A 24,572-nucleotide genomic window follows, 5' to 3' on the forward strand; every position below is an offset into this window, starting at 1 on the left:
TGGCTTGCCAGTACATGGGAGCAGGCTCGGATGAGCTAATTGTCCATGGTAAGGGTAGACGTGGATGTCCTCGAGACAAAGGTGCACTGCCAACGGAGCCAAGCACTTTGTGGGGAGCGCCTTCAACTGATCGTGCCGACCCTGAACCACAGGACCTTGCGGTGCTTCCTGTGGATGGGGACTTGGAAGTAGGCGTCCTCCAGATCCAGCAACCCCAGGATGTCACCTTCCTCTAGCTGGCCGACCACATGTTGCATCGTGACCATCCTGAACTCCTGGGACTTCAAGTATTTGTTGAGGTGTCTCAGATCCAGGATCGGCCTCCACCCTCCTGTCTTCTTTCGGACCAGAAAGTAGCTGGAGTACACTGCAGAGCCCAGAGGCGCTGGGGACGGGCTCCATTGCCCCCTTTTCTAACATGGCGTGGACCTCCTGCAGCAGCTTCACCACGTGTTCTTGTCAAGCTACACAGGGAATACGAGGACACCTACGTTGGAACTCCAAGGTGTGCCCCTGTTCGGAAACATCCAGCACCCATCTGTCAGTGGTGATGGTCTTCCACATACATGCTGATAACTCTCGCCAGTCAGCCTCTGTTAGGGAGAATTCTCATTCTATAGCCAATTTCCCTTACCTATAGAGTCCCCCAGTAGCTTTGCTGGATTTGAAGGGTCTATTTTTTTCTCCTGCTAAGAGTGAGACCCTTTTTTCCCCACTCTTAGACAGATTGCTAATGTGTGTTTTAGGCTATCTTGTGTGCTTATGGTCTATGGGGATTTTCTCACCCTCATAGGATTCATCTTTTTACATGTGTGGTACACAGCACCCTCTGTGCCGTACCACAGGGGTGTCGTAGCGACCCCCAAACATAGACTCCATACCCTGGGACTGACTACTGTCTCCCAGGGCATTTAAAGTCCCCATTGACTTTACTAGTCAATCTTTATGAACAAAACCAGTACAACCCATCTTAATATGAAAGTACTGGAAAGGGTTAATAGTTTTTCCCTAGTGTTAATTTTCGAGGGGGTACCGTACAGTCCCTCTCTAAAAAGTTTCTGGCTGGTGGCAGTGGTTTCTACCATAAATATTCGAACACAAATATTTTCCTATGGGATTTTCCCATTGTTCGAGGCTACCACTTTTACTGACAGCCTCTAACATACCGCCGGTTTATTTTAATATTAACTTTACTCCGGTGGGTTTTTATTGCCAGAACTTTGATTTAATTTCTTTCTTGCATCTTTCTCTATAGCCCTAACCCAGGTCGGGGATCCTTTGTTCGTCCTTTTGGCGGGCTTCTGCACAGACGCCCTCCTCTAGGCGCCACCGAGTCTGGGGTAGACAGGATGTGTGGGAGGGGGGAATAGGCAGCCTGGACAGGGTTGCCTACGCAACCCAAGTCGCACTCTGCCCTGATAGGCTGGGGGTTTCTCCCACCGGGAGAGCCACCCCCACTGTGCGAGTGACAGCTAGGCTGTATGAATGGGGGTCTTGCTGCATAAAAGCAGGGTCCTGAGGACTGGAGGACAAGACGTCACCACTGGAACTAAGAAGCCGAAGAGGAGAGGAGCCAAAGACATCTGCAACAACTGAACCACCGGTGAAGCCCTGCTGCAGCGTCTCACCATTTTTCTCCACACGACGAGAGAAGATCTTCATCAGCAAGAGCCTTCTTCCCTTGAGTTGGTGGGGCCAACCAGTTTGCCAATCGCCTTCCAGGACCTGCCTTGGTCGAATCGCCAGTGCCCTGCACTCGGAGACCGGATAGCCAGGCACCCGTCCACCACAACCGCGATTTGAAGGAGTGTACCTTTTAATCCGTTTCGGCATCACCAAGGCTGGATTCTTCCCTGGGCAGTGCAGTAACTCGAACCTTCCTCCACGACGAGAGCCTCCCTTCCTCTGCTGGACACCACGTACTGCAGGAACGTACCCTTCTTCAGTAGGAGCTTTATCCTTCCCTCGTCTCCATAAACTCCATAAACTTCTGGGGCGGAGCAGCCAGTGGTGTTGTCCCCATTCCATGTGCCTTCGCCAGCTCTGCAGAAGCTGCTTCATGCTGTGGTGGTAGGGACACTCGAGGAGTGGCCGCTGTCGTGATTGTGGATACTACCTTTGTGGCCAGTCCCCCCCTTCGACAAAGATGTAGTGGTCATCCATGAGGTCGTTGACGGGGCAGTAGCAGGAGCCTTTGTTATGTCATGTAGCCTGGCCTTCTTTTGGACCCACGAGGGCAGGGCATCCTCAAAAGACCTCAACCTCTTTTCTGAGTGAGTTCGCTGAGGGACCTGCCGGGCTTGGGGGAAGCATGCCCATGCCTGAAAGCAGAATCAGAGGCCTTGCCTGATTTGAGCCACGCTACTAGCCTGCTGTAGCAATCCTTCTTTGTTTCCTTCGAAAACCTCTGGCAGACCTTGCATCCCTCGTCCTCATGGTCTGGGTGCAGGCAAAACAGACATTTATGGTGTCTATCTTTGAAGAACACATTCCTCAATCCACGCTTCGTGCAGAGTTTGAAAAGGCACCTCTTCTCCTCGGCCATGGTGGAAGGCGTGAAGTTAGTCCAAGCCCGGGCCTTCACGAAACTCGATGGAAGATGCGCATTGTAGTATGATCTTCGCTGACAGTGGTTCCCCGCTGCCGGTAGTCTACATCCGGTCGAACAACGAGACAAAAACTTTCCGAAAATGTGTCAATAAAACTTGAAATATGAAAATTTTCGCTCGGAGAGCAAGATGAGGACTCCCAACACTGAAGCGTGCAGTAAAAATCTGAAGATGGCCACCAGGGGTGGAATTTAGGGCGAGGACTGTCCTTGGATGGGGCAGTATGACCCAGAGGACAGCGATTGGTTTAGAAGAGAAATTCGGTTTTCTAGCTAAAGCGAAACTGCTTTCCTTTTTACTGAGGATTCCCAGCCTGACAACAGGGAATATTCATGAGCATGTGAATCCATGCCAGACTCCATACTAGAGAACATGCATTACCGCTGGTAAAGAGTGGCAAGTATCCTGTTAAAATAACAGTACATTGTCTGCATATAATTTGGTGCGAGCCCCCTGCGCCTCTTGTATTTCCGGGTCATTAGGTATCACAGCAGTCAAAGGTTCCACTCCCATAGTGAAAATCAGTTGTGCGTCCCACCGGTGGTTGATCACCTCTGAAAGTTCCCCATTAATTACTAATCGCATTGACGGAATTTGTAAATTTGCGAGAACCATCTGGACAAAGCCAGTTCACAACTAAAAGCCTCTAGAATCCCTTTCAGGTAGCACCAGTCCATACAGTCAAAAGCCTGGGTGGCATCTAGGGCTGCAGGTGAAAATTTCTGCTACATTCTCGTGCACCAGTTGATGACATGTACTGCCCTCCTAGTATTATCTTGGGTGTGGCGACCCATTATAAATTCCACCTGGTCAGGATGAATTTGTTTGGGTAGAATCCCCTTAAATCGTCTAGCTAGTATTTTAGAATACATGTTTGCACCATTATTAAATAGCGATATGGGGCAGAAACTACTGCATTCCGCAGGATCTTTATTTGGATTAAGAATCAATGTTGTAGTGGAAATACCCTTATCTCTAGAGATCTCTCCCTTCTCCCGGATTACATTAAATAGCTTAGCCAGTGGCGATACTAGTCACGGTTTGAATGTCTTAGAAAAGCCATTACCGAACCCATCAGGGCTCAGGGTCTTGTTAGGTGGCAGCAAGTCAATCACCCTCTCTCCCCCGCCTCCGACTATCACCCTGTCCTCATTTGATAGTTGCTGTAGGTTTGCCTGCCGTATGAAAGCATTTTGGTCCATGGGATTTAGATTCTCTGACTGCACTAACTGCTTGCAGTATGTTTCCATTATGTCTATTTTCTCACCTCCCTCCTTTGCAGTTCACCCATCTCCGTTTGCAACTGTGTGATATAGTTCTTATTCTGCTGCTTCCGTAATTTAGCTGTCAGGAAGCCTTACAGCCTTCGCAATAGTATGATTGCCTGGTCTGAAGCAGCAGCTGGGCCCACCTGTCTGCCACATGTGCGTCCAGTCGCGCTCTAATCTTCTGCAATTCTCTCAACGATTTCAACGTGTACCTGCATGCATGAGCCTTCACGGCTGCTGCTACTTCCTGTTCCAGTGTCAGCCCTACCAAATCTTGCGCCCGCAAGTATGCAACGGTCTCAGAGATAAGGTCCCCCCGCCCCAATCATTTCCTTAGCAGCGTCCCATACATCTCGCCAGTCCATCCCTTCCATGACATTCTCTTGGAAGCAATTCCGAATAACTGTCTCCACATGCACCCAGAGTGCTGTGTCCTGCAACACTAACTCATTCACCCTCAATACCTTCCTTTCTTTTGGTTCAATTCTTCCTGTAGCACACCTGGGGAGTGACCAGAGAGATACCGTAGACCTATATCCATGAAATCAGCGTAGAAGAGACCATTCACGTACATTCTTGAAAAGACCATGCGCACGGCCGAAAAATGTGTATAGTCTCTCTTCCTGTCAAAAAACCTCCAGGTCTCTGAGGCCTAACTCCCTTAGAAACCTCACCAGTTCCTTTCTAGGTCTATTATCATTAGCAGTTGGGGACAGTGTTTTAGCCATGTTCGGGTCCACCACATCAGCCCTCCCAGCCGAATCCCCAGCGCCTTAATGAATTGCTCCCGTCTCTCATTGGGGGCATAAATGTAACACCATTACTAATCAAAATTCCCACCACCTTTTTCTTTGCTCCAGAGGATGCATAATACTATTGAGGAAACAATGTATGTCTCATATTTCTTTCATCATCTGCTATCAGGTGCGTCTCCTGGAGAAAAGCAACTGAAGCTTTCATTTCCGCCAATCACCTAATAATAGATGTCGGTTGAGAGGGAGAATTAAGACCCTGTACATGCAGGGTAATCATTGTGGTATCCGTATACAAAACCAAATCAGAAAAAAAGAAAGAAATCGACAAAGAAAAGAAAAATATTCAATATTTCTCCATTTTTAAAAATATTTTTTTTTTCATGGACAACCAATCATCGTTAACTCAAGCATTCTTAATTTTAAGACTGCCCCTTCTTATATCTCCACACAATGATAATTGACCGCCCAACATACACCTCCCTAATCCCATCCTCATGCCCTGGTAAACATTCAACAGAAACTGCAACATCCCGGATCCTTCCTTCACCCCACCACTCCCCACTAATACTCTTTAATGATCCACCCACAGGGATTGTAACTCCATCCCAGTATCCTTAGGGGCCAAATCCAGTACCCCTGCAGCCACTTCACACCCCCAATACCCAGTAACAAAAACCAAGATATTAAAGTACAAAACCCCCCACTGAACACCCTTGCTGCCCAGGCTATGCAAACAAAAGCAGCGCTAGAAATTGTCCCTTGACGAGGACCGTGCAAACACTCATCAATAGCCTACATTTCCCCAGTAGACCCTTTCCGAGGGCATCACAGTGCCACAGCACCAATAACATACCGCTTGCCCACAGGCAGCCAGCCGCCTGTACTCACAGGCCTTTCCCTTTCCCTTCACTGTAGCCGAGCGGATCTCCACCCATCTTTTTTAGGAGTGCGCAGGTCTTTCCCCTCCCTAGTCTCCTCATGCGACTCCTCAATTTGTTGCTTCGTTTCCTCCCTGTTCATCAATTCTGCTACCTCTTCTTCCTTAATGATGTTATAATCTTTCCTGCCATATTCAAAGTGTAGCCCAATGGGAAAGATCCAATGATAACGCATCCCTTTTTCTTGCAACTAACCAGTCACCCATCTTAGCCTCTTCCGCCTCTGCAGGGTCAAGATCCTGGTAAATTCTGATAAAGGCATCTCTAAACCGGAGCACTTCTTGTTGCCTTGCAGCACCCATAATTCTCTCCTTTGTTTGAAACAGATGGACCCTAGTTAACACACCCTGGAGCAAATTCTTATTCTGCTGGTATGTAGTATATACCCAGTGGGTACGGTCAAGTAGTATCTCTTCTTTGTCAGAAGCATTTAGGACTTGCCGAAATAAAGCATGGACGTGGGCCTCCAAGTTGCATCCGACACAGACTTGGGGATCCCCTGTAGCCAAATGCTATTCCGTCTGCACTGTTTCCTGCGTCCATCCTGTTAATGTAATCACTGGCTCCAGCTGTTGTTCCAACTCCTCCATCCGTTTTGAAATCTCCTCCTGCTCAAAACCCTGTTCACAGAGGGTGGTTTCTGCCTTATCCACTTTTTTCTACCGCCACCACCTGCTTGCTCAACTCTGACACTGACTTAGATAGCGTTGCCACAGTGTCTTAATTTCTCTTTTAATCTCATTTAGCATCAGATGGAGATCGGATCGTCTTGTGGGCGGATCAACATCGAGTTGCGGGGCAGTTGGTGAATGTACCTGGGCTGCTGCCATCACCTGATTTTTCTTTGTTCCCTCTTATCCTTGCAGCAATTATTTTATGTCGCCCGCGGGCAGCCCCTTAAGTTTGTTTGCTTGGCCATGGTTACTTACAGTGCACCCTTCTCCTCAACAGACAGTTGCTCACCAAGCCAATTGCGAGGAGTCCCTCACTCTAGACCCTTGTGCACAAGCAGGCAATGGGTTAATGCAGTGGCCCTTATCAGGAGAGCCTCTTAGGGAGCCATCCCAGGCATGTGGATAGCAATTTAAGGTCCTTATTGAGGGCAAGAGTTATAGTGAACAACGTTGACACGAATGTGGGTTAAATGGCTCTGGCCGCCAGTCTTAAAACGAGTGGGCAACTCCGTCAACCATCCAAGAGCAGAGCGCTCGCTCCAAACTCACTGGAGGGCTACGCACTCTCCGGTTCCTTGAATTAATCCACAGTGATCACCGCGGTCGCCAGGATCTGCTCTTTCTCATGCGTGGCTCACTGTCAGCGGCCGCTCACCTCATAACTCTATCCTGTCCCTGGTACCGCCTCTTGTGTGCCGATCCACTTACTCCGCATTGGGGCGCGGATCCCATGTCGCTGGGGTTTCTCGTCAGTCTGCCCTTGGGTAACCAGCGCTGCGTCACTCCAACCTAGTGTCACTCCGGACTCGGATCCTCTCGCATCCTCGGCGCCCATGTGCCCCTCATTCTGCAGGCTGCTTCGCTGAGACGAGGTGTGTTTAACTTGAGTGCAGCTAACTCTGATTCATTGCATTAGCAGGGGTCACCACCTCAGCATCGGGTGCCCCCAACCTTCCGACACCCTTCAGGGTGCTGGGAGCCTCCAGGAACCACATCGGACAGGCGGGGAAAGGTGTACAGGCGGTGCAGCTCAGAGCTCACCGAAGACAAGTCTCCATGTTTCTTTGGCTGGCCACGCCCCCCCAGTTTGTAGTCTTAATTCCCAACACTTGTTACACTTTCTATGGGAGTGTTCTCCCCATTCTTCCACAAATATTTCTTGTGGCTTTTTCCTCCCTTCCCAGGGTATTCGTTTCGACTTTTTTGCCGTTTCACATTCAGCCTTATTCGTCAAGTCTTTCACTCGTTCCTCGTATGTCCAGTGATGTTGGTTCACGGTTCAAATGACGCCACCCTCATGGCTTTCACATGTTCCTCTCTTCATAACATAGTGTCCCAGTGGCCTCCCGCAGACCACGATACATTTGTTAATCAAGGGTGACCTCACAGGGCTTGGCACACGCTCTGGTAAGTTGCTTTGCGTTCTTGCTTCCCAGTTTGGAGCTTTGCATTCGTCCCGCTCGCTGCGTCTCTGCAGGATGCTGTGGTTGGTGGACGCCGCCCATCGGGAGCTTTCAGCACTGGTCTCGGCTTTGTTAGGCGGGTGCTTAGCCAACCACAGTACTGCCATGGTCATGCCACCACATCAGATGGTTCTTCTCACCACGTCCTCCGAACGGTTTCTATGTTGTCTGCCTTGCTGGGCCCCCGGCGTCTCAAACAGTCTCCTGTGATGAATTCTGCGGAGTAATCAATGATTTCATACGAGTATAACACCCACATAACATCTTCTGTCTCCAATTTGAACACAAATGTAAAACAATGTAACATTAAACAGTCTGAAACTCGTATGGACTCCAACTCCCATAAAGCCTTAAGTACTGAGACGAGAAAGAGGAGGAAGGAGTCAATGTGGAATGAAAGGATCATCAAACTCAACGTGCAGACTAGTTGTTAAACTAGTAATCAGCTGCGCTGGGCATTCAAATCTGATGAACATTTGCAACAGAGGAGAGCAGAACTTCAGAGCAGGCATAGCGGGAAGTGTGACCAAGAGCAGAAGGAAGACCGGTGAGAGCACAGTGGGAGAACCGCTAAAAAGCAGACAGCCGCTACAAGGCTGAAGAGGATGCAGTCTTGTGGAACTGCCTCGGTTCCATCTGAGAAGAACTGGGAAACTGATGCAGGAACCGAATGAAGGTGTACATGACCAAGGAAGCCTTCCTCGAGACGGAACTTCGCTGCAGCTACACGTTGCACCTGAGTCAGCCCAGAGGAGTTGGGGGTCCCGGTAAGTGTCTGCAAACATACAAACAATTGAACAGTCATTTTGAATACTGACCAAATAGATTGGCATGGCAAAGATTGCATATGTCTCCTATGTGAAATGTCCATTTGAGGAAAATTGGAACAAGCATTGCCAAAAGTCAAAAGATACTAGTGAAGTAGTTGATAGAAAGAACTTGACCAAATCACATTATATGAGATGTCAATATGGGGGAAGTTGGAGCAAGTGGTACGTGAAGTCAAGAGGTATAAACACTGAAGGAGTGCAACTGTGTTAGACTTAGAATGGTAGTCAAAATTGTAGAAAGACATGGTGAACAGATGGCAGCAAACCATTTTTGGAGAAAGATACCTGGAAGGAGAGTACACCAGGAGATCGGCAAGTTACAGAAGGGGGGGATTCCTGGAGCACACCAGGTAATCCATAAGGCCTATGAAAGAGAGAGATACAGTGAAAGATATCTGGCAGGAGAGTATACCAAGAAACCATTCTTGGAACAATAGAGTGAAAGACATTTTGCTATCCTGTCATTTATGAAGTAGTTGTGAAAATTAGACATTTGTCCATCATTTAAAGCTGAAGAGACTGGGGCGTGGCCTGGAGCGCCGATGATGCGGATGCTCCTCTGATGGCCTCGGTGGGACTCCTGTTGCTTCACTAATTAAATGCGGCCGTAATGCTTTGCTGGATGAAATAAACCGTGATGAGGCTCCATGAGACCTAGGAGCATATAAGGCCTCGCTCCCAAGTGCCATTAAACCATATCCAGTGAGGCGTAGGCAGAAATCTCTAGCCGCCTCTCAGCCCACTGCTTGGAGGCTCCAAAATGGCGGATGGCATTCCGGAGATCGAGAGGGGCTGAGGACGGGGTGAGCGGGGGAGGGGCATCCACTCTCATGAGACCCCTCAGTGATCCCCAGCCACCGGAGAACCTTTATATACGGCATCGGAGACCTCATCTGATGGGCTGCACTGAGCCTGCACCGGACAAAGCTTGTCCCTGAAGGAGGGGCCGGCATAGCTTTGCCTTCGCCCGCATGAAGCATTCTGCGCCGGTTGCGAGGAAGCGAAGATTCGACTAAGGCACCCTGCAACCTGGGAGGGGGCGGGGACGAGGTGAGCGGAGGAGGGGCACCCACCCACATCAGACCTCCCAGTGGTCCCCCGCCACCGGTGGGCCCCCGTACACAGCGGCGGACATCCCGTTGGGCAGCCCACATCAAGCCCGTACCACACTGAGCCCGTGCCCGGACGAGGGGCCGGGGGTGGCCTCGCTCTGCCTGCACAGCCCTGCCTCCGCTTGAACACACACACACGCGCACACCGGGGCAGGAAAACACCCGATCACCAACATCAAAGCGGGTGGACATTCTCCTGCAACGCCAACCACCCACCCACCCACCCAAAACTACTGTCTTCCAGAAGACCAAAAGGCTGGCTGCTGTCATGGCTCCATGAGAGACGCAAGCGTCACAGGCTCCAGAGGGTAAGGCGGCCCAAGCCCTTTGGCATCTTTTCCAATAAGCAGTGGGAGCCCTACGCCTGGGGGCTGGGTCTGCCCAGTGTTCCCACTCCAGCACTGGTGGAGCAGCCAGCCTCCCACCCCCCCCCCAGACCCTCCTTATCTCTGGCCCCCGCTACCTTACCAAGCCTGGTAGCGTGTGATCCCCATTGCACTGGGGCCTCGCGGGGGAGTGCTTGGGGAGCACGCTGGGGGGGGGGGCCCTCCCTCCACCTGCACCCATTGAGCCTACACATGCTTCGCCCCGGGAATCTGGCAACCCCCCCCTCACCGCAACTAGACCTAATTTGATCTCAATCAAGGGACCTACTATCCCTCCCCTTCCGGAACACCTGCTCAGCGGCAATAAAGGAGTGGAAGCCCAGCGGCCAGCGATGTTCTACCTACCTAATCTGCCTAGATGTCTCCAGGGGCGCCCAGGCCCCTGCCTTGAGAGCTTCCTATCCTCACCCCCCCCCCTGAGGGAACAGTGAACCCCCCCCCATAAGTGACCCTAGCCTCCATAGCTGCATCAGGCCTTTACCCATTTTGAGAGCCCTGTGTGACACTGAAACCACCCCACCAGCCTCTTGGGGGCATAGGACCCTCCCTCTGCCCAGGAAAACAAGATGGCAAACAATCAAAATCCGGCATGAATCCAGACATAGCCGCAATGCTGAGGTCATCTGAAAGATCCAAGAAACTCCCGCCCCCACCCTGGCTCCTCCCCTCAAGACGCCTTAGATGACAAGGGGTCTCTTGCAACTAAAAAACGACATTCGGGCATTCATGGCGGACATAAAGTCTGAATTCAGATCGTGTATGACTGAACTGACCGCCAAGCTGGACAAACACAGATCAAAGGGTGACGGAGGGCAAACAGAGATTGGTGGAGGTCGAGGACCGGGCCCAGAATCAGGCATCCACCCTGGTGGAGGTCCAGCGCTCAATCAGGCTCCTCCAAGATAAATGTGAAATTCTAGAATTCAAACAAGAAGAACTGGAAAATAGGGCCCGATGTAACAACCTGCGGATCCGAGGGGTTCCAGCATCAGTCCCAGACAAAACTTTGCGGAATATGTGGGAGACTTTTTCCAATCGTTCCTTCCACAACTAGACCATACACAAAGGATGCGCCCTCGCCGCGAAGTGGAGTCGGACGCACCGCCAGATGTCATCACCAGAGTACATTTCTTCACTACAAAAGAAGCCATCTCTGCAATCAGTCGCAACTGAGATGAAAGAACCTTCCAGGGCTCACCCCTCCAAATCTATCAAGATCTATCCGCCCTTACACTCCAGAGAAGACGATCTCTCCGAATCCTAGCAGTCTTCCTGCAGGACCAGCAAATCTGCTACAGATGGCTCTTCCCCACGGCCCTACAGTTCTCTTACAAGGGCACCCAGAGGATAAGCCACCTGGAAGACACTGAGAAAATCATGAACTCAGCCTTGTCTAAAGCCCAGTCTCCCCTAGCCCCCGAAAACATCAGCGACACGGACCTCCCAACATTCCCAAAAACTCAGCAGAACTCTTGGACAAAAGTCCCGAGGTTCAGAAGAAAGAAATAACCAAACGCGGAATCGCTACCAACCTCCTGGAAAATTGAAACCGTAAGCAGCATGAGTCCGGGCCTCAGCCGCTGGAACCATGGGCCCGGCCCCTACCAGGTTTGACCGAGCTCCCCTCCTCCATACTCCTGGACCTACCTGCGGCTCACCCGAAGGAGTCTCATCACCCACGGCCATAAAAATGGAACATTGACAACCAGAGCAGCGGGCCCTACGCCACAGCCTGTGCCCATTTCCGAGGAACAATCCATCTAAATCCTTGGAATATTCAACCGACAATTTTAGCCATGTTGGCTACACACAGTTACTTGGCCATGTTGGCCGGGGGGGGGGGGGGTGCCGGTCCCACAAAACTTCCCCCCTCCGCCCACACAGTTAAATCACAGTCCTCCTGTTGGAGGCCCGAGCAAAAATTTCAATGGCAGGTAAAGGTGCGGCTGCAAAACCTACGAGATGCCGGCTGATTCATCTTCACCTCACACACCCCCCTCCGAATGCATCAACATCCTCACCTCTCATTCAAGGTCACCCCACCCTGAGGTTCGTCTCTCTGAACGTTAAAGGACTAAATTCCCTGGCCAAACGCAAATCAATTCTGCAAAAGCTCCAAGACGAAAATGCAGCGGTGGCCATGCTACAAGAACCGCACCTCTTGCCAGTTGACTTTGGGCGCCTACGCTCTCGGCTCTTTCTGAAGAAATTTTGGGCATCAGGAAACACAAAAAAAGGGGGCACAGCAATTCTCTAATAAGGGGTTAGATCCCCAGATACTAGATACAAAAAACTTTGCCTGCATGGCCGATTTGCTGCTGTGAAATGCCTGTTGCTGGGACAACTATATTCCTTTGTATCAGTATACGCCCCGAATACAGGCCAAGCCGCTTTTTACAAAGCTCCGAGTACCACCCTCTCCTCCTTCTTAGAGGGTCAAATTATCATTGGCGGCGACTTTAATGGAGTCCCGGACCCCATAAAGGACAAATCCCATCCGCCTTCATCCAGAGACTTTACTTCAGCACTGGCACTCCTGCAGCTATTCAGAACTCTGGAAGTGGTGGACTCCTGGAGGGTACTCCACCCCTCAGAAAAATACTTTTCCTTCTACTCCTACGTCCATAGGACATTCTTCAGAATAGACCTCCTCTTGGTTTCCGCCTAGATACTCTCATTTGCCAATGATGTCCCCATAGGCTCAAGGATTCTGTCTCACCACAGCCCAGTGACCCTGGAAATCAGAGTACATGAATCCTCCCATTTAGTGCAACGTAGATGGACGCTCTATGATCCAATACTCAACGAGATGCCGCTCAGGGACTCAATCGCAACTACAATCAATAATTTCTTTAAAGAAAACCCCACAGAAGACACCTCCCCCGCCAACACCTTAGGACGCCATGAAAGCGGTCATACGCGGGGGAACTGATGGCTCAGGGTGTAGCCTTCCACAAGACTAGGCGACAGACCCGGCTGGCCCTCGAGGATGACCTCCGGAAAGCGGAGAAGATCAATAAAGAAAAAGGATGGTCCCCAAGAACACAACAAGCCATTTGTACGGCACAGAAAAAGATCGAAGCCCATTACGCCGAACACACAGCACATCAACTGGCAAAAGCCAAGCAATTCTACTATGCCAAAAACAGTAAAGCGAATAAATTACTGGTGGCCAAACTTGCTAAAACGAAACGAAACAATACGATCATTGGACTGCGGGATTCACAAGGCAGAATGCAGTACGCTGAGCAGGACAAACGACGCCTGGCAGCTGATCATCTGCCACAGATAATGACCGCCCCGCCACGGGACCTGGAAGAAAAAAAAGGAATACCTATGGAAAGCTGTACTTCCCAAACTACCAAACTCAACCCGAGACATCTTGGACGCTCCAATCTCCAGCGAGGAGTTAGGGGAGGCCATAAAATCCCTCAAGTCCCAGGCCCACGGCCCTGATGGCTACTCAACCAGGTTCTAGAAGGTCTTCAGGCCCCAGCTACTCGCCCCATTGCTGCAGCTATTTAACTCTTTCAGAGACACTGGCATCATAACCCCCTCCCCATGCAGGAGTCAATCGCAGTCCTTCTACCTAAACCCGGAGGGGACCCGAGAAATCCAGCCACATATAGACCTATCGCCCTACTCAATATTGACGCCAATATCTACTCCAAGATCCTAGCAACACGCCTATCCCACATCCTACCAGACATAATCTAACCTGACCAGAGCGGCTTTATGAAGAGCCGGTCTACAGCCGACAACATCCGCAGAGCCCCAAACTGGGTGGACCTGGCTTCCCGAGACTCACAGGGGATAGTACTCATGGCACTAGACGCGACCAAAGCGTTTGACAAGGTGGACTGGACCTTCATGGGGCTTGCCCTGGAGGCATTCGGATTTGGGCCTGAATTTCGCACCATGGTCCTGGCCAACTATAAATCGCCCAAAACCTTACTCAGAATCAATGGCAACCTCTCTGCCCCCATCACGCTGTCATGTGGAACCAGACAGGTATGTCCGCTGTCCACACTCCTATTCACTCTGATAATGGAGCCATTTGCCCAACAAGTTAGGCTGAACGACCTGATCAAGGGCTTCCAAGCCAGCTCCTCACACCACAAACTAGCTCTACGCGGACGATGTCTTGCTAACCATCACAGAGCCCTGCACCTCCCTGACACACGCCTTAGCAGAAATAAACAGCTATGGAAGGGTCACAGGATTCACCATCAACTTCAATAAGTCAGTAGCACTGGGGATAGGGATATCTTCGAAGGAGCAAGAAGACTTGATCCCAATTCAATGGAAGACGAAGGCTATTGACTATCTAGGGGTTCAGGTCCCAGCAAACTCAACAGACATTTATGACATAAACTTCCCCCCACTCTTCGAAAAACTGGAAACTGACCTGAAACATTGGGCGACCCAAGAAATGTCCCTAATGGGCCAGATTACTGCGTGTAAAATGAATCTGCTCCTAAGATTCCTATATGCATGTTCCGCCCTCCCTGTTGCAATTCCAACTTCAGCACTCCAAAACTTGCAGAGGAAAATGCTACAATTCATTTGGAAAGGGAAGAAAGCCAGGATCTCCAAAAACACAATGCTGGGAAACGCAAAGCTTGGCGGCTTAGGGGTCCCAGACCTACAGAACTACCAGATGGCAGCCCAACAGCCCAGCCTTCTCAACCAGAACAGCTCCCCAAAATTTCAAAAACTGGATTGCGGGGGAACTGGAGACTGTGGGGCAGCTCTTCGTGGGAGGACAACCGCATACCTATGAACAATGCAAGGAATTCTTCCAACTGCAGGAAAAGGACAGGTTTACGCCACTGGTGCTCCCACCCGCAGACACGCCAAGCAGCAACTCGCCCTCCCACAGCTATAGAACTAACTCTTAAGGAAATACCAATCTGGGGCAAGATCTATATCCTATACAAGCGCCTCCAGAAAGACTTTCTCATCTCAAAGTCTCGATCCATGGCAGACCTGGGCCACCCCATAGAGGACCAATCTTGGGTGGGCATTTGGACCCGCGCTCAATTGTCATCTGCATGCGTCACAAATAGGGAATGTGCATACAAAATCCTACTGCGCTGGTATTATCCCCCTCTAAGACTCCACTACATGAACCATACTCTTGACCCGGCCTGCTGGAGACGATGCGGTCAAACAGGATCCTTCTTCCACATGTGGTGGATTTGTCCAAAAGTCCAAAGCTTCTGGAGACAGTGCTTAGCGGCCATCGCTGAAATCACACAAACAAAACTCCCCTTTGACCCCAAACCCATTCTCTTGGGTGTCCCGGTCCCCGGGACCTACCCGAGAACAGGTCCCAAAGCCAAACTCCTGTCCCAATGCCTGCTGGCGGGTAGAATCGTGGTGGCCCGCACATGGAAATCTGCAGACGGCCCGCTCCTGCCCCTCTGGTGGGTGAAACTATGGGACGTGCTAATCGCAGAAAAGGTGACGGCAGCTCGAGCAGGTCTTCTCCACCCACCACTTCCGAAACATTTGGAACCCTGTTCTTGACTTTGATCGGGACTTCTCAGCTCTGACTTACAAACCCCAGCTGGCCAGGAGGGTCCTGGAGAATGGGGATGCCCCACAGGAACAGGAATGAAGAGGGTGACCCTCAAGAAGACCGATAAATTCAAGGAGGGTGGGGAGAGTGAAAAGACATGCTGGTACTGTAATGCATAATAATTATTGATAAAAGTTGGTACTGTTATTACCCTGCCTTGTTAAACAAACATATTTAAAAAATTAAAAAAAGCTGAAGAGACTTCTTTTGCTACCTTCCATACAGTGTTGTGGGAAAAGACCTTTCTATTATTTCTGAGGAATCACTGTTGTTTGGAAAAAGACACTTGTTGCCATTCTTAAGAGAGTGCTTTGTAAAAGACATTTCAGCTACTCTTAAAACCTTAAACTTTAAGAAACACATTGTGGTTATCCTACCTGAAATCCTACCTGAAATAATCCAGGGGAAGGGAATCCCTCCTTAATTCAGGGATTTATTTGTTGAACTTTCATACCTGCTTTTTATACACTTTTTATTTAAAATTCAGAACATTTACCTTGCACCTTTGATTGTTTAAGTGTAAGGGTCAGATATAGTTTGTACACAAGGACTGTTTACATAGTTTTGACAAGCCACAGACTGTTTTTTAGTTTTAGTTTCCTAGGTAGGGAAACTTGCTTTAGCACAGGGACAGAAAGGCCTTTATCAAACCCTTCTAAGTGATTAAAATGTCTGATGTTGAAAATATTACAACTTTATGTCCGCCTCTCATTTCTGACCTTCAAACTCCTCCCCTCTGCAAGTCAACGTAGCTGTGGGCCTTCCCCGGCATATCTCTGTGTCCCTCTCTCTCTCTCTGCCTGCTGCAGCCTCTCATCGCTTTGCTTTCTCCTCCTCGTCCCAGTTAAATTAGGTCTTCCATTTAAAGGGACATTCACAGTTTCTGGTTTGCAATAACACATCCTTGTTTATTCTTCATCTAAGTCCTTGTAGAATATGCTTGAAGATTTAATGTTGGGAGGATCTTTTTTTTAAAAAAAACTTTTTATTGAGTTTTACTGCATTGAACAACAAAACAAAACCGAGAAAACCAAGAAAACATTCCCTCCCAACCCCCCCACCCCAAAGTGACGAGCATTCAGAGTCCACATCCATCTCGTTGCCAACAGTTCCTCCTTCCTATTGTAACTCAAGCAGTCTCAGGCGCTGTGGGCACCATATCACATTATAGTCATCTTTCAGGAAAGTCATAACCTCCCCCAATCCGCAGCAAAACTTTGCACTTTATTCTCCATGGCGTAAGTTGCCCACTCCAAGGCCGCTATGTCCCACACTTTCCGTAGCCAATCCTGTTCCAAGGGGATCTCGGGACTCTCCCACTTCTGAGCTATCAATAGCATAGCCGCTAGGGTCAGGATTATTCTTGCTTTCTCCCTTATTCCCCCCTCACTTGAGTCCCCACTGATGCCCAAGAGGGTCTTCATTGGAGACTGAGTCTCCCCCGGGCCAAAGGCCCGTTCCTGTGCCCTTAGTACAACCGCCCAGAAAGGCACAATCTTGGGACACTTCCACCACACATGGTCAGCCGTGCCGGGCATACCACATCCCCTCCAACAATTGCCCGATCTTGTGGGAAACATCTTATGGATCCGGCCCGGAGTATAGTGCCACCCAAAAAGCAGCTTATACCATGCTTCCTGGAGCTTAGACGCTTTAGCTAGTTTGGGTATTTTTCTCCATAATCTTTCCCACTCTGTCCTACTGATTTCTCTCCCTAGCACACCTTTTCCATTTCTGCATATAAGCCCACTGGGGCTCCGAAGGAGAGGAATTCAAAATTGTATAAATATTGGAGATGAGGCCTTTTGTACCATCATTGGTTAATAGAAATTTTTCTAACCGTGTAGGTTCCCTAGTTGCTGCCATCCTGACTCCCGAGTGAAGTACCCAATGTCTTATCTGAGCATATCTCAGCCTTTCCTTCTCTTGTATTGCAAAGAGGCATTTACAATCCCCGAACGACAGGACTTCCCCATCTTGGAACATGTCACACAGCTTTCTACACCCTCCCTCCCGCCACCCCTCAAAGGCCCCCCTTCTCCAGACCCGGGGTAAAGTCTCTGTTACCAAAAAGCGGCGAAAATGGGGAAGGGTATGTAGTGATGCCCCTAGTCCGCACCAACTTATCCCAATTATCTGCCATTAATTTAGTTATGGTGCTTTCATAAAGGTGTCGAGGTCTATGCTCCTTAGAAAGCCAAAGGACCTCCGAAAGATCGCGGTGTGCCACCGCCCTATCCATTCTCACCCAGATTTTCTCCTGCTGGCTTTCCTCCCCCTTCACCCATTCCCTAATGATTCGCAGCTGGGCGGCTTCGCAGTACCGCCGAAAATTAGGTAGGGCCAGGCCCCCTTCCCCCTTGGGAGCCATCAATATACTCCCACTAACCCTTGGTCTCTTCCCTTCCCACACAAATTCCTTAGTCAGGGTCCCCAGGTCTTTAAAGAAGCTCGAGGGAACAGGCTGCGGGATCGCCTGGAATAAATATAACAGGCGCGGGAGTGTAACCATCTTCACTGCTGCGATCCGCCCCAACCAAGATACTTTAAGCCCTCTCCATTTTTGGAAATCCCCTTTGATCGCTTTGAGCAGAGGAGGAACATTCGCAGAGTACCACCCAGCAAGTGTTGACGTGAGGCACACTCCTAAATATCTAATCCCTCCCGGGCTCCATAATAGTGGAGTGCAATCCCTTAATTCATCCCGTTCCCTTCCCCTAAGCGTTAAGTTTAGTACTTCAGACTTCTTAGCGTTACCTTTCAGCCCAGAGGCTTCCCCAAACTCACCCAGCAGGGACAAACTAGCCTGGATCGATTCTCTCGGTGCCGATAGCATGAGTAATATATCGTCGGCAAAAGCTGCAACCTTCTGTTGTCCCCCCCCAAACTGAATGCCCCCAATGTCCGGCAACTCCCTAATCGCTTGCAGCAGCGGTTCCAAATATATCGCGTAAAGAATGGGATACAATGGGCAGCCTTGTTTGGTTCCCCTCTGTAATTCAATCCTCCTAGTGGCCCTCCCATTGACCATTATTCTAATTGACGGGGCTTGGTAATTGGCCCGGACCATTGTCAAAAATTCCCCTCTTATGCCCATCCTTTCCATCACTCGAAACAGGAACGACCACTCCACGCGGTCAAAAGCTTTTTCCGCATCGAGAGCTACCAAGACCACAGGAGTGGACGTTCTCTGAACCTTTTCAACTAGATGGGCCACCTGCTTAATATTATCAGCAGTTTGCTGGCCTTTAACAAAGCCCGCCTGGTCGGGGTGTATTAAATGGGGGAGAATAGGATCTAACCTAGTCGCCAAGATCTTGGTGTATATCTTAGCATCGATATTAATCAGGGCAATGGGGTGATAGGCCGCTCTCTCCTCTGGGTCCTTGTGAGGTTTGAGGACAAGAGTCACCTTAGCCTCCTCCATTGACGGGGCAATTTTGACTGTCCGCCGAAACGTGTTAAATAGGGAAGTCAAGTGTGGGGCCAGCTGGGTGATAAACAATTTATAAAAGGCCGCAGTGTACCCATCAGGACCCTGGGCTTTGTTCACTGGTAGGGCTCTTATCACCCCTCTTACCTCCTCTTCTGTGATTTCCCGATTTAAGGTGTTCCTCGTCTCCCTGTCGATTTCCTGTAGCTGCACTGACTGCAGGAACTTGTCCTGTACCTCGCTAAGGGGGTTTTGGGATGAATAAAGGGAGTCATAGAATCCCGCTATAGCCTCCTGCAGTTCTTCCCGTTTTGTGATCCTTTCCCCTGTGCCCAACTTTAATGCTGTGATGACATTTTTCGCCCTCTTCCCTCTGAGCAGTCGCGCCAGTAGCGTATCTGCTTTGTTAGCCTTTGCGTAAAACTTCTGTCTCACTGCGAGAAGCGCCCCTTCTGCTTTCTTGGTGCTTAAGAGTTCTAATTGGCCCAACGCCTTCCTGTATTCCCGCAGAGCCCTCGGGGATGGGGTCCCACCAGCTGCCTGCCTAGCTGCTTCTATCTCAGCCTCTAGTTGAACCTCCAAAGCCTGTAGTTGTTTCAACCGAAAAGCGGTCACCGCTATGAGGTCCCCCCTGATAGTAGCCTTAAAAGCATCCCACCGAACAGCCTCCCCTGTGTCCTCTTTCTTGCTCAGGTCAAAGAAGACTTTGATCTTCTCTTCGATGTTTGCCCGAACTTCCGGGTCTCTCTTCGATGGCCCCTGGAAACTTCCAACCCCATACGCCCCTTAACCTTTTACCCACGGCCATCTCCATCGAAACTACCTTGTGGTCCGCTATTCCAATCGGGCTCGCCCGCACCTCCCGAATGTCACCCACTAATCCACCCCGAGACCCATATGTAGTCTATCCTGGATTTTGACCCATGAACCCCCGATATGAATGGGTAACCCGCTTCCTCCCCCTTCACCTCCCTCCATACATCCCTCAACCCCAGCCTGGCAATCTTTTCCTTCAAATCCACCGACATCACCGCGCCGCCACCCCTCACCCTCTTGCCATTCCTGTCCCTCTCCCTGTCCCACGCAATGTTTAAGTCTCCTAATAGAACAATCTGCCCCCAGGACTGCTCCTCTAACATAGTCAGCGTACGCAGCAAAAACTGTTCCTGACCAGAGTTAGGGCCATATACCACCGCAAAAGTGAACGGGCGTCTTGAAGTTTCCCTCTAGCCACTATTTATCTCCACTCCTTATCTCTCGTTACGGCTTCAACTCTGAAGTCAACAGTATTTCTAATAGCCAACGCTACCCTCTTCGTTTTGTTTGGTCCCGAAGAATGTAGAATCTGATCAAATCCCCTCAACCGCAACCTTCCCTGATCTCTGGATAACATATGCGTTTTCCTGGAGGCCCATAATATCGGGTTTCTCCTTCCTCACAAAATGCTCCAATTTTTTCCTCTTTAGTGGGGAATTCAGCCCTCTCACATTATGCGTTACGCACTTAAGAAGACAGAGACTAGAACTTGAGCCTACCCATGGACCACCACACTCTCCTCCCTCCTCCCCTGGAATGACTCGTCACCCCCCTCCCCCCGACTCACAGTTCCCCCTCACCCCCCCATTCCCTCCCTGGAAGGACATCCCTTTCCCGCTTGCTCACCACTCCTAACTCGGGCATTCCTGCCCTTTCCGTACCCAAGATGGTTGCTCCTCCAGAGGCCCGAAGCTCAAGTACCCCTTTTAGAGGCCCACCACCCCTATATCACCCGTAGAATTCAAGAGCAAACTGATAACTCATTCCTCTCTTCACCCGTAGACTCCTTTCGTTGCTGCCTAATATCCTTGCCACTTTTCTTCCTCTTCTCTCCCACTGTCGTCCAACTCCACGGTTTTGGCTTGGTGCGCTCTCCCGCGCCCCGAAACTAAGGGGGGGGGGTTCCTCACATTCAATGCCGAGAATATCGGCTCCTTCCTGCAAAGATGTAACCCGCTTCTGAACTCCCTCCCATTCAAAGAGAAGGCCAAATGGGAAGGTCCATCTATAGCGTATGTCCTTCTCATTCAAGACTTTCAGCAGTGGACCCATCTGTCTCCTCTTCGTGAGGGTGCTACTTGCCAAGTCCTGAAACAACGCAATCTGCTGTCCCTTATACATTATGGGTTCCCGCTGCCGGCCTTCTCAGAGAACTGCTTCCTTTTGAGCATATCTAGCAAAAGCCGTAAGGACATCCCTGGGCCTCACCGTCTTACCATTGAGCAACTGCCCAGCCCTGTGCACTCGGTCCAGTAAAATTTTCTCTGGATTCTCCTCACCCAGGATGTCGGCAAAAATGCTCTGAAGCACCCCCTTCAATTCCCTATCGGCCACAGACTCCGGAAGCAGTTTCACTCTTATGTTGATCCTTCTAGATCTGTTTTCCAAATCTTCCAGTTGGACTTCAAGGTTTCTTGTAGCGACATCCAGCCTCTCAGTGGCCTCACTATTGGCTGTGGTTTCAACCTCAACCTCTTGGAGACCTTTTTCGATCGTATCAGTCCTCTCCCCCAATTGCCGCATTTCCTGCCTTATCTCCCCAAGGGCCTCATTCAAATCTGCTCTCACGAGTTGAAATTGGTCCTGGAAGGTCTTGGCCAGGGTCAAATGGAGGGCCTGCAACTCCCCCCTGAATTCCTGTTTGGACATCCCAGCCTGCTTTGAAGAGGTTCTCTGACCGGAGTCCGTCCCAGGGTTCTCACGAGCCGACCCGGGGTCTTCCCCTGAAGTGTATATTGGCCAAATTGCAGGCAATGTGCCAACCGCATCGCTGGTAGCTTGAGACCCCTTAACCCCTTTGCCTTTGGATTTAGAGGACATGTTGCTTAGTGCCCTAATGACCACTCCTTTGTATCCGCCCTGAGAGGGGGGGTAGAATACAAGGTCCAGTCAACTGCCTCCCCACTCCCGCTGATAGGGCAGAAGAAAATCGCCACCAACAGAATATGCCAAGAGTCACTGCTGCCCTCTCCCGCAGAAAAAACCACGGAATGCTGCTCCTCTTGTCCTCCTCAACTGGCCTTTAGGAAAACACCAGACCCTTCCACTCACTGTGCCGTGTCATCTCCTTCATACTCGTAGGGGATTTCTCCCGTCCCCGCCTCCCCTCCGCCGGGATCCTCTCAACTTCAAAGAGGAGCCGGGGGGCCCTATACTCAGGAACCCTGAGAAATCGTAGTGCCAATCAGTCCCCCCGAGCGGCCCCCGAACCCCCCTCAACCGCCGCAAATCTCCTTAGTGTTCCGGACTCCTCGGAGGTGACAGAAAAGGGGCGAATCTAGCCCGCAGCATCGGCACCGTTCCGGTTTCGCCCTCCACCCACGGGCTTTCGCACTGTCTCAGGCAGGCTCTCTCACCTCTTCAGCTACCTTCTGTTCCGTCTCCACTCCCTTATCCCGATACAGCTGGGGGGCCAAACACGTCCGGTTCCCCAGCAAGGAGAGCCGCCAGGCCGGGGAGCGGGCTTGTCTCCGCAGCTCTTTCCTCGCCCGCTCACCCCTTCAGGCCACGGCCGCCCCCGCCCTGAGGGCTCCTTCGCGTCCCTGTGGCGCTTCTCTGCGGCCGAAGAAAGAGGTTTCTTTCAATTACAATTATTTTGACATTGCAGAAGCCTCTACTCAGTAGTAGAGAAATTAGTGTGTATACCTATAGAAAACCCAATTCAAACTCAATTGCTTCTAACGACCAAAGGATGAGAAAGGATAGATGTTTCCTGGCAAGCCATTTCTACAATACACAGGATGAGTTTAGGTTGAAGGCACACAATGGCAGTGTCCTGCTCCATGGGTGATTCTGTAGTAAGAAAAGAACATCTAAATGGCCCTTTTACCAGAGCAGGGCTTAACTAAATGTGTAGTATACTGGAAGAGCGGGGCGATGCATTTGGAGAAATGGCAAGGAAGTCTACACAAGTATTTGTACAACTACTACTCCCCCAAATACTTCAAATTATCACAGAAAGGTGACTATAGAAGAATCAACACGCTGTAAAATTGGACTGGGAAAGAAAAGCAGCCTTGTAAAAAAGAAAAAATTAAAACAATTGGAGTCTGAAAATACATTTTCACTGAGTAATGACTGAACAAATTAAAAAGGAAAAAGTCTAAGAAACACTAACATTATCCAACATGCTCAAACATCAATTTTCCACTTAACCTTAGCTATAAAAAGAGGAGTTGAGTATAAGGCAAATGTTTACTGATAGGGGATCATGGTAACAAATATCAAGTGTCCCATTATTTTATGACAATGGCCTACCTTGCTAGAGTCGATTTCCCAGAGCCTGGGGCACCCCTGAGCAAAAGAAGAACTTTCCCTACAGGACGAAGAGGTTTCTTTTTTTTCACGCTGGGAAGAAGAGGGGTTTGTTTCACTGGAGTCATTACATCTCTTCCACGTTGTTCTCCTTCCACTTTCGATGAGAAGTGGTCGCTTATCAAGACATTTGAGGACTTTTGAGGGCAAAGCCCACTCGGATCCAATGAAGGCATCCACTGCCCAGGACTGCATGCAACAGGAGTAATAAAGGTATAATAGCTTGGTGGGTAAAATTCAGATGCCAGCGGATTCCAGATAATCTGAGGACATTCAGGCATGTGGACTTTGGTTTCCATCTGGATTTGGGGTGCCTCGGCAGGTCTTGTTATGCAAGAGGACGTTTCGGGCACCATGCCATCTCTATTCTGAAGAAGGCTTGCAACCATTGAGTCAACTTGTTGACTTGATCCTTGAAAACCACACTGTTCAACTGCCACAGAAACATTTTCTACTGGTTGGAGGGATTCTTCACAACTATGCTCAGAATCCATGTTCATTTGCAGATCTAAACGCACATCTCCATCAACAGAAAATGTCCGGTCCTGATGGTTTATTTCAAGTTCACCTGAAAAGATATTTGTGTCCACTGATGTACCGTCATCAGCCTGCACGCTCCATTTGATCAACTCAGGCTGAGAGGAAGGACAGTCATCTTGGGCTGAACTGAAGAAGCAATCATAGCCATCTACACCCTCCGGTATGGCATTAAAAGTTACACTGGAGCTCACCAAACTTGGAGGTTCATTGGTTTGAGCTATGGAGTCCAATGTTTCAGGAGGGCACCCTGTGCCTGAGTCATTTGGTGTAACATAATAATCCAAGCTACATTTCTCAAATTCATTCTGTATTAATGAATCAAAATCCTCGGTCAACAAAGTATTGTCGGGTAGATCTCTTCCTAAGGAACTTCCAAATTGTGCAAACTCATTCCCCAAAGCATCATCCACTTCAACAAATTGCATAGCACCTTCTAGAGATGTGGCAATTGAATCAAATCCGCTGTCTTTTCTGGAGTAGTCTGCTGGCGTTTCCTTGGCTGCAGTTGAAAGTTCCAATAAGTAGTCCATTGCAACATCAACTGTGTAAAAAAAAAAAAAAAAAAAAGAAACAAAAAAATAGAATGTCAAACATACTGCCTGTAACTGCTACAAAACACATTTTTAAGCT

General features: G+C 49.8%; 1 protein-coding gene across 2 annotated transcripts in view; it reads right to left on the reverse strand.

The window, feature by feature from the left end:
• Positions 1–24,572, reverse strand: part of N4BP2 (NEDD4 binding protein 2) — a 2,396,815-nt gene that overhangs the window by 2,011,454 nt on the left and 360,789 nt on the right. For both annotated transcript variants that reach the window (XM_069631771.1, XM_069631772.1), the window contains one exon: positions 23,346–24,483. In XM_069631771.1, the coding sequence (XP_069487872.1) occupies positions 23,346–24,483 (1,138 nt within the window). The remainder of the gene's footprint in view (positions 1–23,345; positions 24,484–24,572) is intronic.

This window comes from Ambystoma mexicanum, chromosome 6q, assembly GCF_040938575.1.
Source record: "Ambystoma mexicanum isolate Mex_15411 chromosome 6q, UKY_AmexF1_1, whole genome shotgun sequence".
Classification (NCBI taxonomy): Eukaryota; Metazoa; Chordata; class Amphibia; order Caudata; family Ambystomatidae; genus Ambystoma; species Ambystoma mexicanum.